Raw genomic sequence first — 14,330 nt, 5'->3', positions numbered from 1 at the left:
AACAGTTAAGATGATTATTAATGAAATGCTGACATGGCAGAATCTAAACTATTAAATCATTAAAGAGTGGTTAGGATTTAATGAACTCTACTTGGTAGAGTACCTGAATCCTTAATAAATGGGTTACGAATTACTTTATCCATGGGACCGTATTCTCTCGTGTTAAAAAATTGAATACGCAATTGTTTCTTTTGGTTTGGAAGCCCCTGTTCATGATTTTATGTGTCTACTCCAACAATTTCCACTTAAAGAGATTAAGCATGTCCCTGGGACTAAAACAGACTCAAAACTTTGTCCTTTACTCGGTCATTCCTCTTGAACTTTTCTTTGTGTCGTTGCCTTCTTCACATTTTTTTTATGAAATTTGCCTTTGATCTGACATTACTAATATATTATTTATTATATATTCTGTGTTTATCCAGATAATTTACCAAAAATCAATGTCGACAAACAAAAGGAAAAAGACCTTCAAAGCCTAATAATTTGGCCAAAGAAAAATGGATTCAAATGGAAAAAGAAGAAGAAGAAAAATAAAGCGAGCCAATAAAAATTAAGAAAGATCACGAGCAACAAATTTATCTGCACTAAGGTTAAAATTGGAGAAGAAATAACTCAAATAAGGCTGCCCGAAAAAAATTCATCTGCATCACTGTCTTACCATCTCTACAGTTACCACAATTAAATCAGTGGGACTTTAATCACTTAATCCCAAGTGTTCATCAAAAAAATCCCTAGTGCATCTAATCTGTTCATCAATTTTCTTTTTTTAAAATCTCCTGAGAAGCACGGACACGGTATAATATGGCGATACAACATTTTATAAAAAATAAATAAAAAAATTAGAACACAAGTACTACGAGACATATCTATTAAATATGTTTTTTTTTATATTTTTTATATTTTATTAAGCACTTATTTTTAACATAATGTTAAATATATATTAATTTAAGAACAGAAATATATAATAAGGTAAATTCATGACTATTATATAATATTTAGAAATTAGAATACAAATCAAGAATAATATATATATATAGCCAAAACTCAGAGAAAATCTAATTAAATTTTAATTGGATTATCAATTTTGTGCCATGTGTCTCATTTAATTTTGTTTCAAGTGAATTATTATGTGCAAAAATTGAAGAGTCCAAATCCAATTAAATTTCAACTGGAGTCCAATTTTTTGACACGTGTCCATTTATTCTTTTAATTTTTGTGGCAAGTGAATTATTGAGTGAAAAAACCGAAGAGTCTAAAATCAATTAAAATCTAAATCAATAATGAGAAGCCATTACATATTTTAGATATGTATGGTTTAAAAAAAGTTTAAGCTAATACTATGTATAATTTGAATATCTTTGAACAAAAAAAATATAATTGTAATTATTTTTAATTGCATCCGTGCATATATACGAGACTACACACTAGTATTTATTAATTTTCAAATACATTGTTACTAATAGGGCATGAATGCTCTTTTTATTTTGTGAAAGTGTATTCGATCCTCTTGTATTTGTGTCTCACACATTTTCTTTATTTCTTTTTAAAAAAAATGACACAACTGAGATACACACAAAGAAGTATTCTAGGTCTGTCCTGCGTTCGATAGAACAAACAAAGTTTCTATCGAAATTAGTTTGGAGAGAAACTTTACTAATAGGGTTTATTTTTACCAGTTAGAAAATTTTTTCTAACACCCTAAAGACTTCGATTACCAAAAGCATCGTAAGCTCATCAAAAGAATCTTCGGTCACCAAAAGGTTGTCAGGTACCCTCCATGACACCGTTCTACATGTTTCACCTTGATGATCGTCACGTATCAATTAGTCGTCGTGTAACAAAGGGTCGTCAGGTACCCAGCGGTTGTTAGACACCTTCCCTAACATTGCATGACATGTTCTGCCCTGATGGTTGTCACGTATCAATGGATTATCAGGTACCAAGGGGTTGTCAGCTACCCAACGGTCTAGGTACCTTCCTTAACACTGCGCGACACATTCCGCCCTGACGGTCATCATGTATCAATGGGTCGTCAGGTACTAAAGGGTCGTTAGGTACTCAACGGTCGTCAGGTACCCTCCTTGACACTGTGCGACACGCTCCATCCTAACGAGTATCAATTGGTCGTCATGTTCCAAGGGGTCGTCAGATACCTTCCCTGACATCGCGTGACACGTTTTGCCCTGACGGTCGTCACATATCAATGGGTCGTCAGGTATCCAATGGTTGTCAGGTACATTCCCTAACATCGCGCGGCACGCTCTACCCTGACGGTCGTCACATATCAATGGGTCGTCAGGTATCCAATGGTTGTCAGGTACATTCCCTAACATCGCGCGGCATGCTCTGCCCTGACAGTCGTCACATATCAATGAGTCGTCAAGTACCAAGAGGTCATTAGGGACCCAGTGGTCTTCAGGTACCTTCCTTGACATCGCTCGACATGCTTCGCCTTGACGGTTGATAGGAATAAATCCCATAGCAAACAGATCCAATTTGCTAAGCTAATAATAAAGCGATGTTGACACCTAGAGACGGTCCGGATAGCTTGACAAATAAAGACCTGGTAAACGGAGTCTCATCTTGAACAGAAAGTAGAGAGACGAACAGACCCTTTAATGGGGACAGACTCTTTAAGGTGGACGAACTCTTTAATAGGTATGGACTCTTTAAGGTGGACGAACTCGACAGAGACGGGTGGCAAAGCCACGTGAAACCCACTTGACCTGAGTAGTTTCCAAAGAACCTAATATGGGAATGCCTTACATTTTACGTTCCGCCATAATCTGAGGATCCCTACAAGGAAAGAATCCTACAATATATGGACGCTGGAAAAGATCTTCTCTGTAAGGAAATACCTTCTCTATCAAGAAACTGAGGTCAGCTCTACACTAGTATAAAAACTCCAAAGCCCTCATAAATCAAGGTACGTGAATTCTCTATATCTCTTGCACTAGTGAGTTCTTGGAGATTCTTCCATCATTGACTTAACCTTCGGAGAGTTTTTGGCCGGTACCCCACCGGTGCCCTTTGATTAGTTTTTCTCTTTTGTTCTTCAAGTGCACCTATTGGCATGTATGTGGACGATCAACTCACTGATAATTTTTGTACATAATTACCTACAAACTTATCTTGTATCCTTAAATTGAGTGTGAATTTTGAAAATCTAACTGTTGAATTGCATGTTATTATTATATCCTTCATAATTGCAAAATTTCAAACAGATCAAAGATTAATTATTATATTATCAAAAAATGTTAAAATTTCAAGTTTTTGTAATTTTAAATTGTGTATTAAAAATAAGTTTATTGATTGAATAGTAAATAGTTTCTGATTTGAACAAAATTTGATATATATGTTAAGAATATAAAAAAACATAAAATTCAATTGTTAAATTTTTAAAATTCACACTTAAAAAAAATTGAAAAATTTGAAAAAAAATTCTCCAACTAACTTGGCGAGAAATTGTTTTACTGTTACCGTAATAGGCAAAATATCAATGAGACGGATACGCGTACGGTGTGGTGGTTCAGTAATTCAGTTACATTAACAAAGTGTTTCAAGCGCTTACTCACTATAATAGTACTACTAGTTAATGTAGTAAATGACTAAAATACCCGCCAATGAAAGGAGTGTATGGTCTTTAGAACATGAAACTTGGACTTCAACATCCCCATCTCTCTCTTTCTCGCTCAAATCTATGTACACTTTCTCCATCTCACACTTATAAATTTGAGGACCAAACTCTCTTTTTTCTTTTACGAGGAGGAACGCCTCCAAACTTTTCCTGCATTTTTCTTTTCTCAAATCTCCTCCACCAACCAAAAGAGGAGAAACAAGTACACATCACAACAGTGCTTATCAAACAAGTACACATCACAAAACAATCCTGTGATTTCTCCCTCTTTCTCTCATAAAAGGGGCCTTTTCAATCTGAAGCGCACACTTCGATCTTTCTCTGCAAATACTTAAACCTATTCCCATCTCCATTTCTTGTAAGTTCTTGTGCATCTCTGAGATTTTCTTTTACTTTTTATATATATATATATATATATATATATATATATTTTTGGTTGGTTAACTTCAGGCCTCAGTGGATAGTACTTGAGGTGTGGTGTATGTAATTATTGTTTCTTTTACCTTCTTGATTGCATCTTTCTTTGCCTCTTAAAGTGACTCAAATCAACCTCTAATTAGCAATGTTGTTGACCCCACTCCCCAAAACTACTTTTGATGATTTCTCTGCTTCATTATCCCGCTTTTCTAGTGTACTCTGTTTTTCCATTTTTTTTTTCATTATAATAAACGTCTTTCTCTTGCATTCACTATTATTTCACCAACACACAAATGGGTTAAAGTTAAACCCAAACAACTTTAAGATCTTGGGGGCACAGTTCGGTTTTCTGGTATACTTTTCTGTTTCTTCATTATGGTTTTCAATGCCTCAGATTTATATGCATGTTTTCTTAGGTAGTTTCGAGGAAACTAAATAAAGGTGAACTTTTCGAAATGGGTTTTAATTGAGATTGATCATTGATCTTTATAATAAAAAAAAAGTTAAGTCTTTTTTGTTGTTTAATCCTTGATCTTCCACTCTGTCTTCCTCTCTGTAAAGAGCAAAACTGGTGCTTGTAAAGGATGTATCTGGCCTCTTCTTTTCTTTCTCTTTCTTCTATATTTTATTCACAACATTTATTTTTATTTATATTATTTTCCTTCCTTGCTTATTTATATCTCTCAGAAGTTGTCTCCGTTTTCCCTGCAACTGGGTTTTTAATATTGCCGTTGAATTGTCCATAACCCATTTTTGTTTTTATTGAAGACTTTCAGTTTTCAATCGAATTTTCTATAAAAAAAAAAAAAAACAAATCTTATAGATTCGGATGGTCTTTCACTTATATACATTGAAATACCTTCTTCAAGTCTCAACCTTTGGCAACTTTGATTTGATTCAGTTTCAGTGATCGGACGGTGGTGGTGGTGCAATGAGAACCGAGCGTGGGAAGATCTCCAAGGTACGAAACGATAAATTATTCTCTACCGAAATTTCGGCGTATTACCGAAACCTGAATTGTTTACTTTTATCGCAGTCTTCTTGGCCGAAAATTATCGTGAGAAAATGGCTAAATCTACAGAGCAGAGGGGACGAGTTTTACTCCGATTCTTTTTCTTTAAAAGGTAAATTTTTTTTTCTTCTTCTTGTTACTTTGTTCTGTATCGGGTGCGTTTCGGGTTTCGGTATCGGATTTAAAAACGTACTTGGAAATTTTCAGCAGATAAAACCGAGAGGAGGAAAAGTTGCTCGGACAAAGACTGCTACGTCGTCGTTCCGGACAAGTTTTCAGGTAATTTTTACTGTGTAGTGGCACTGTAGTTTTGGTTCGTACAGCATTATATTCTCGGGTACATGTGAGCCGTCTGATTGACGGCTCTGATTGGACACCCGGACTTTGGGATCATCGGGGTTTGCAAAGCACAAAACTTGGAAAATGGGCTTTGTTCCCCTTTATTCTAGTTGGGTCCCCTTAATTTCATTTTGAATAGTGTATGAGGATGAGTAGGGCCCATCTGCCACGTGGACGGTGGAAGATACATTTTTCTTTGGATTTTGATTTTTTGTTTTTTGAGTTTTCTAACTTGGTATTAATTTTTGGCCACAAGGTTGGGTGATGGAGGCAAATGATGGGCCAGGGTTTGAACCAGTAGCACCAGCTTTGACAGATACACAAAACCTCAGGTAAAACTAGGGAAAATAATGTTTGTTAGGCCTCGAATCTTTGACCTTTTACTAATTTACTAGTGGTAATTGGAAATGCAATCAAACCCATCATAGTTTGATTGATTTGTTGTTTTATATATTTAAAAATTATTGAGAATACCAGCACAAATTTGACAACTTTTGCGTGTTTTATAAGTGGATTTGCTATTAAGGTTGCTTCTTAAGACTCAAAACAAATGCTTGTGCTAGACAACTTTTGCGTGTTTTATAGGTGGAATTATTATTAAGGTTGCTACTTAGACTCATAAATATAAATGGAGAGAGAGAGAGAGAATGAAGTTTGAGCTAATGCTAATTAAATCTAAGATTTTTCAAAACTGTTAAAAGTCAATTTAGTTCGCGTTTAGCTCCAGCTTAAAAAACTAGTTTATTTTACTATTCAGCTTATTTTTGCTACTATTCATGGGTCACTGTATTATTTTGGCTAATTTTTATATTTATCTACAGTACTTTCAGCAAAAAGTTTTCAATTTCAGCAAAATAAGTGAATTCCAAACAGACCCATAGTTGAGAAAAATGACTAACCTAATAGTTTTTAGAGACTAAATTAGCTTTAAGGACTAAATTGATAAGTTTTGAAAAACTTTAAACCTAATTGACATTAATTCAGACTTAAGTTAACAAAACTTACCCATGAATTATAATTAGATTTATTTCTATTTTCATATTCTTTAATATACAATGTCAAATATATATATATATATATATATATAGTTTAATGTGATGTGTTGATTATGATTTGGGAGTTGGAAGTGACTGGCATAGTTTGGATTGGATAGGATGTTCGTGGGGACATGGAATGTTGGAGGAAAATCGCCCCACGAGGGCTTGAACCTGAAAGATTGGCTGAGGTCCCCTGCACCTGCTGACATCTACGTTCTTGGGTAATAATGCTATAAATATTTCTATGTTTTTTTATTATCTAATCCTCAATTCCAAATTTGCTTTGTCCTTTTATGTTTCGTTTCTCTCCTGCCAATTATAAGGTCAATTTGAGAGTCGTGAGCTGCACAAAAAAAGTGGGGTTGGTCACTCACTCATTTCTTTTCTCTCTCTTTCCCCAAAGTTTCTAGTGTAAACGGGATTTGATTCCCATATTTGATTTCCATTTTCTAATGCTGATGACAAAAACAGTTTACCAGAGAGCAGTGGAGGTTGATGTTACAAGAAACAATTCGTGTCCATGTGGGGAAGAGTCTAGGCATTAAACATAGTTTTAAGTTCTGACAACCCCTACTTTACTAGGGTAGCTGTTACTCCAACTTCTTATTGTTTATTAATGAGAGACCCAAGCCCAGAAGTAACGTAAAACAGTTTTGTTACCAAAAATACATAAATTTTCTCACCCACCATCTTTACTCTTTAAGCTTTTGCTGCTGGCAGTCGGCTGTTTTCTAACAGTGGAAGCTCTCACTCGACCAAGTTGCCTATTTGATTGTGGAGTTACCACCACCACCACCCCCCCCCCCCCCCCCCCTTTTTATACTTTTTTACCAAAATTTATATAAAAGGCTAATGTGTTGGTAAATGAAAAAAAAAAAAAGGCCATACTAACAAGTGCTTTTAGAGTAAATAGTTAACAATCTATTTTTAAAAAGTTTTAACATCACTTTTATAGAAAATGAAAAAAACTGTCAAAATATTAATTTTTTTCTTTCTATAAAAACCATCTTTAAATGGATTGTTAATCAATGCCTCTAGGAGCAAAATGATGTTAATGGTGGGTTTAAATGAAAACTAATAAGAAACTGGTTGCATCGACCGTTTGTAAACATATTGTAAAATAGTTTGTGGTGGCCAGCATTACTCTCTTTTAATATTTTTTTGGTTCCTTCAAATAATCTTATTAAAAAAAAAAGCTGAAAATGACCTAAGAGCTTAACCTAGCGGTGGATTGAGAATTAAATTATTTTTGGTAGTTTATAAGCATAATGTGAAACAATAGGTTAAAAATTAATTTATTTTATTTGAAATAAAGCTGAGACAAAAAGTAATGTGAATCTACAAACAACATATAACTTAAGCAAAAAACTAGTTTTTAATACGTTGTCAATGCACACTTAATGTTGAATACAAAGGGGTATTTTGGTAATTTGGAAAATTGGTTTTATACTTCTCTCATTTTTTTTTCTTTGCTCTTTGTATTATAGGTTTCAAGAAATTGTCCCTCTAAATGCCGGGAACGTACTGGGCGCAGAGGATTACGGCCCAGCTACCAAGTGGCTTTCCCTCATTCGCCAAGCTCTGAACACAAAAGACGCTGAATTTCCACAATATAACAACAATGCCACTGGTGCAGAACTTTCACCACAGGATGATGAGCATGGGAGCTTGAAGCCAAGGCTGAGCTTCTCAGACTTACTTTCATTAGAAGATGAACTTGGCATAGAGGATTTCCAAAAAATGGTGAACTCAAATGTGAATATGGAAGAATGCTCGCCGGGCTCACCATTCAAATCCGAACAAGGTGGCTCAACTCAGCAACGTTTCTGCCTAGCAGCGAGCAAGCAAATGGTGGGAATCTTCTTATGCGTGTGGGTTCGAGCCGATCTTTACAAACATATTAGTAATTTGAAGGTCTCCTGCGTTGGCAGAGGCATCATGGGATATCTTGGGAATAAGGTTAGCTATTCATCACACAATGCATAGAGTTTTAGACATGTAACATGGTTGCATTATGTTGTGGAAAACATTATTAGTGAATAAGAAATGAGTAAAGTAGCAAGTTGCTAATAAACTATGATGATTTTTATTGAAACCATTATGGTTTTGATATTTGTATTCTTCTTTTAAATGGTAATATAGGGTTCAATATCAATCAGCATGACATTGTACCAGACAACATTCTGCTTTGTATGTACCCACTTAACCTCCGGGGAGAAAGACGGCGACGAGGCCAGAAGAAATTCAGATGTGGTGGAAATTTTAAAGAAAACAAGGTTTTCACATTCATCTAGAGGTCCTGAACAGCCAATACCTCCTGATACCATATTGGAGCATGAGTAGGTCCTTTGCTATTTATTTATTTACTGTTTTTTTTTATAGGTATTTATTTACTGTTTTTATATTTAATATATTTGATTTAGTTTTTTATGAGCTCTTAAGAGTCGAGAAAGATTGACTTTCTAAGCACTTGAATGCCTTATAATACATGGTGGAAACTTGATGCTATTTTTCACAAAGACTTCAACCGCTAAATCATTACCTTTGGACGTTGGTCTATTCTGTTTGCCAACAGTTCCGGTCGTCAAATTTGAACTTTAGCAAATGACTGAACGTATATAAATTCTCATTCTCAGAGACAATTGTCTCGGAACCGATATTGACATGATGTTTCTGCCAAACATTATGTCTTATAATATTATAAAAAATTATTAGAACTAATGTTAAGAATATTACAAATTTTACTACATATGTCTTATAAATTGATGTTTCATTAGTTATAAAATGGTACTTTTATAGATTTACATTGTACTAGCGTTGTAAACTTACATTGTAGACACATTAAAAGTGTACAATGTTGTTTGTACACTTTTTGTGTGTCTACAATGTAAGTTACATTGCTAATACAATGTAAACTAAAAAATTTTATTCCAAATATTCTTTTATTACTAATTACATTAATTGTTACATCAGTTTTTCAATATTTTCTAATAAAATTTGTGATAATTCTAGCGTTCAAATTATAATTTATCTTTCAAAATTTTTTACCCTTTTTTTTTTTATATAAATTCAGCAAGATTATTTGGCTTGGGGATTTGAATTATCGGCTTGCGGTTGGTTGTGGTAACATGCATGATCTACTAAGGAAGCATGATTGGGAGGCACTTTTAGAGAAGGATCAGGTGAGTGACTGTCTGACTGATTACTAATTTTGTGGTTCTTAAGTTGTGTTTGACTCTGGAAATTGAAATTTATTCTAGAAAATTAATAAATGTCATTTTCAAATACCCTGTTTTTATCCAACTAATGCGTTGATTCAATTATTTCGGCAGCTAAGAATAGAGCAGAGAGCTGGTCGAGTATTCAAAGGTTGGGAAGAGGGAAGAATATATTTTCCCCCTACCTACAAGTACCTCACCAATTCTAACAGTTACGTTGTCCAAACCTCTAAATCTAAAGAGAAACGACGAACTCCTGCCTGGTAAGATTCCAAATGGTTTTCCCCATCTTTCCCACTTATGAAAAAGTTTCTATATTTTTGTATTGTACTTAACCATTGCTGGGTCCTCCCTCCCTCATTGGTTATGCCATGTGACCGACCTTACTTATATGTTAAGAATCTATAATATGTTAAGAATCTATAATCAATACCAAAATTTTGGGACTAAAAGTTATTTGTCATTATTGTTGTTTAAATCTCCCTTGAAATAATTTTTTTTATATGATTACCCCTCAACCAAACATGATCCTATGCTAATGAAAGATGCCTAAATTAAGCTGCCATTATTAATTGATATTTTTCTCTCTCTGATGGATCTTATGCTGGGGTCACTGTGTCAATTTAGATAAGCTTAAGTTGACTTAAGCTGCGGTCAGTGTTGTGCTTGAATAGGGTTTCAACTATTTCTTCTATAATGTGTTTCGCATTTTCTTTTAAATCAAAACTGATTTTGTCAACGGAGAGCATTATTTGCATAATTGGTCTTACTATGCAAGTGGATGTGTACGAGAGCGAGAGAGTTGAATATCACAAAGCACAGACCATCTCTTGAGAGGAATAATCTGAGAAGAATAATCTGACTCTAATTATTGTACGTTGTTGATTCAAAATATTACAAATTCTCAAACAAGTTGTGACTTATTTAGCTAATTTTGTCATTTCCATAACATGTTCATTCTTATATTATTATATCTTATCTTACGCTATCTGTGTGCATGTTGTGTTTGCTTACAATAGTTTCATTCCACCTAAGCAAATAATGATACGAACAAGTTATGTCCCATTAGATGACATTTCATGTACAATCATATCCATTAAAGAAAAACACAACTTGCATAATAAAAAGCTAATTGATTTGCTTCGTTTGGATACCATGGCAGGTGTGACCGCATTTTGTGGAAAGGTGAAGGGCTAAAACAAATATGGTACCTTCGAGGGGAGTCGAAATTCTCAGACCACAGACCTGTCTATTCACTATTCTCAGTCCTAATAGACATAGCAAACAAACACAAGCCAACCAGTACCACATCCACCAAATTCTGCACAAATAGACTGTCAACAAACACTGCCTTGTCAACCACATGTGCAGCTAAAGTTCAAGCCGAAGAACTTTTGTTAGTTAGCAGAACACGAAGCTGCATACACACTGCGTCCAGGTTTTGAGTCACTCTCACTCACTGCCCAAATTTGAGAAAGAATACACTAAAAATAGAGTACACCCTAGAGAGCTGTAATACTCTGACAGACTAACAGACAAAGCTCGAACACCGAAAAGCATATCCCACTGGCAACTTTTTTTTTAACTGGGGGGGCCGGCGTGCAAGGTGGGCGATCATGGAGTGGCCTAGATAGAGCCTCTGTTTCTTTCTGTGTCTTTTATTGTGATTTTCAAAGCAGAGAGAGAGAGAGAGCCTTATAATTAAAAATCACGTGGGTGCGGCGTGCATGCTTGTGCCAGTGTGGTAAAATTTTGAAATGTGGAAAATTGTAAATACTTAGGAGAGTGATGATGAACATGATGACTATAGGTTGGTGGTGAATTTAAGGAGTGAGTTTGAAGCAAAAGACAAAGTGGGAAAATGGATATAGAGGAAGTTGTTGCTGGATGGATCTGTGGGGTTTTGAAGTCCTATGCTTTTTGATTGAAGGTCTATTTTGTATTTGGTTCAGTGCTTAGGGAATTGGTTCAGCTTTTGCAGAGAAATGGTTTTACTATATTCATTTATTATTTTGTGGGAGAGAAGAGACAAATAGAGATTGGTTTACAACTAGAACTGTACAGTAAAAGGTGGATGGTGTTTTGGTCTTTGCCATTTCTTTATAAAAAACAAAATTTTGATTTTACAACTAATGAAATCTACCGCTAATATTACGAATCTACCAACATGTTTGTTGGATTTGTTATCTGCTCTATGTATCTGATGGCTTATAAATTGAACTCAATTGCAACTGCAAGGACCACTTTATGCGGATTCGAATATGGTTTTTTTTGCAGGAAATATGCAAAATTGGCATTGTACATAACGTTATCTTCATTTGCCCATCACTCTGTTTGAGAGGATGGATTTCTGAGGCCATTGCAATTGGACGCATGATGCATTGTGTGAGCTGCTTAAAAAAACATTCTTACCAGGCTAGTTAAACTAATATTTGGGGGGAAAATAACTAAACCTACATAAATCTATCATGCATCAGCCTTGTGAAACTAGAACACAAAAGTAAAAAATGAACAGTGTCTCGATATCATTAAGAAACCAATCATCAACAAACTAATTAAAATATTTTTTTTTCCCCATTATTTGACTCTCTCAAGTCAGTTTCTCAATGGGTCTTCTCTCTCTCTCTCTCTCTCTCTCTCTCATGCTCTGATTGACATAGATAGGTGGTGGTGGTGGTGGTCATGGAAGAGCAAGATTTGTCGCCTTTGTCAACGTCAAAATCAAACAAACTAGAGGGAGCACCCGCTGGAACGAATGTGGTTTGGCTGAAAGGTTGAGTACTCCCCGCAACCAGATGTGCTCCACCGTGAGTCATGCTTGAGGCTTAACACTCTGTGTGAAACCCAAGATTAGATTTGTTGGGTTTTGAGGGTGGATCGAACACTGGAATCTAGTGGTTGGGTTTGATGTTGGGCTATAAACGAGTCGTGTTTTGTCGAGTAGTGAAAGTTCGAGTTTAGCTTGACAACAAAAGTAAAATGTTCAAGCTCGGCTCGAGCTCAAACCAAATCTATAAAAAAGTACATTCACAATATTTTCACAACAAATTTTAAGTTACAATCTGTTATTGATGGACTAAAAAGAAGTGATATTAGTGGTAGACCCAAATTAAAACCAATACCTACTTTCCAAGTGTTTATTGTAAAAATGCTGTAAATATAACTTTATAATATATAAAAATGGAAGTGCTACAATTAATATTGCTATGACTTTACACATTCTCTAACCCGGTTGTAACTAATCATAATAATAATTGCTACTAATTGGTTTATAACTATCATTGAATAGAAGCACTCTTAAATATTTAAATATTAGCATTTGGTTTTTTTATTTTATTTTATTTTATTTTTTTATACAAGATAGAATTTTACTCTAGTCTAATTTACTCTTAAATATTTAAATATTAGCATTTGGTTTTTTTATTTTATTTTATTTTTTTTTTTTTTACAAGATAGAATTTTACTCTAATCTAATTTAAGTGTAAATGTGTGTGAAACTCCCTCCTGGAGACTTGAACCCTGACCTTTGCCCCTCACACCCCACAAGTTTTTATACTTGTGGAGTGACCACCGCACCAAGAGTGCGCGGTGATAATATTAGCATTTGGTTTATATAAATATTTTCTTTTAAATTTTTTTACAATAATAAATATATTAAAAAATAATGCATTATATCTTTAGGCGTTCTCTAAGCTGGTTTTAACTTACGAGTAATAATATTCATTTGACATTTATTCTCCTAAAATGTCTATTGCACTGTCACTTAACCCAAAAAAAAATAGTGTCATATGAAAATATATAATAATAGAAAACACATTCATCTACATAATCGAGGTATATAATAATAATAACAATAGACCAGCTTCAGTAGGATTTGTAGCAATAGGATTCAAGATAATCATGCAAACTTTGAGTCATTTATGGATTCTAATACTCTTTATGTCGTATTTATCTAAAAGGTTTGGGTGATAATAATTTATTAAGTATTCAGTGATAAAGTAAAAGTATAAAGTATTCGGTGATAAAGGAAGAAAGCATAGAACATTACTCACCTTTTTTAAGGTTGTAACGTCCATTACTTTCTCTGGCCCAATTCTGTAAGTGAAGCTATGTAAACATTGGGCCCAAAATACGTCAAGAAGAATAATGTCTTGATTTGGCGGCCGAGCAAAGTAGGTCTTGATTTAGTGACTGAGTAGAGCAAATCCCACCCTGCTCGGCCCATCCTGTCACTAGAGGGTCTATAAATAGGTCATTTGGTTTTTTTTTTTTTTTTTAAATGTTCCAATAAATAAATAAATAATCTTTTTGTGGAAAAATTCACTAGACAGTAACTAAAACACTATATACTCTGCTTATCTCCTGTTTTCTCTTTTTGTCAATATTATATGTCCTATAATTTCATTTTATTTTTTAATAGTCCAATTTTTACTTTAGTTGAAGGGAAACTTTACGGGCGAATGGGGCTGAACTCATATCCTTCTTGCCTTTCTTATCTCATTTATGGCTATATAATGATATATTAACAATTATCGTATTGTACCCCACCTTTTTTTTTTTTTTTGAGAAACTATTGTACCGCACCTTAGACAGAGTCCAAAACTTTTATCTCACTATTCCTACTTCATTATATACTCCACAAATAAAAACATGTCACATGTCTATTTATT

At 34.3% G+C, this 14,330-nt stretch overlaps 1 protein-coding gene across 1 annotated transcript; it reads left to right on the top strand.

Moving 5' to 3' along the window:
• Positions 1-3,860: 3,860 nt before the first annotated feature.
• LOC142609865 (type I inositol polyphosphate 5-phosphatase 8) lies at positions 3,861-11,248 on the top strand. The gene is made up of 11 exons (XM_075781586.1): positions 3,861-3,995; positions 4,956-5,015; positions 5,091-5,178; positions 5,274-5,345; positions 5,662-5,737; positions 6,559-6,663; positions 7,930-8,401; positions 8,585-8,781; positions 9,516-9,624; positions 9,775-9,923; positions 10,823-11,248. Exons 2-11 carry the CDS (start codon positions 4,986-4,988, stop codon positions 11,103-11,105), a joined length of 1,581 nt encoding a protein of 526 aa, XP_075637701.1. The 5' UTR covers positions 3,861-3,995; positions 4,956-4,985; the 3' UTR covers positions 11,106-11,248.
• The last annotated feature ends 3,082 nt before the right edge of the window (positions 11,249-14,330 follow it).

The sequence above is a fragment of the Castanea sativa genome, chromosome 9 (assembly GCF_040712315.1).
Source record: "Castanea sativa cultivar Marrone di Chiusa Pesio chromosome 9, ASM4071231v1".
Classification (NCBI taxonomy): domain Eukaryota; kingdom Viridiplantae; phylum Streptophyta; class Magnoliopsida; order Fagales; family Fagaceae; genus Castanea; species Castanea sativa.
The sequence above is the reverse complement of the archived record's forward strand: the minus strand, read 5'-3'. Positions and strand labels throughout refer to the sequence as shown.

Excerpts from the sequence above, each read along its gene's own strand:
- LOC142609865 (XM_075781586.1), top strand. The coding sequence starts at position 4,986 with ATGAGAACCGAGCGTGGGAAGATCTCCAAG. Across the intron at positions 5,179-5,273 it reads CGATTCTTTTTCTTTAAAAG|CAGATAAAACCGAGAGGAGG; the intron begins GTAAATTTTTTT and ends GGAAATTTTCAG. Across the intron at positions 6,664-7,929 it reads GCTGACATCTACGTTCTTGG|GTTTCAAGAAATTGTCCCTC; the intron begins GTAATAATGCTA and ends TTTGTATTATAG.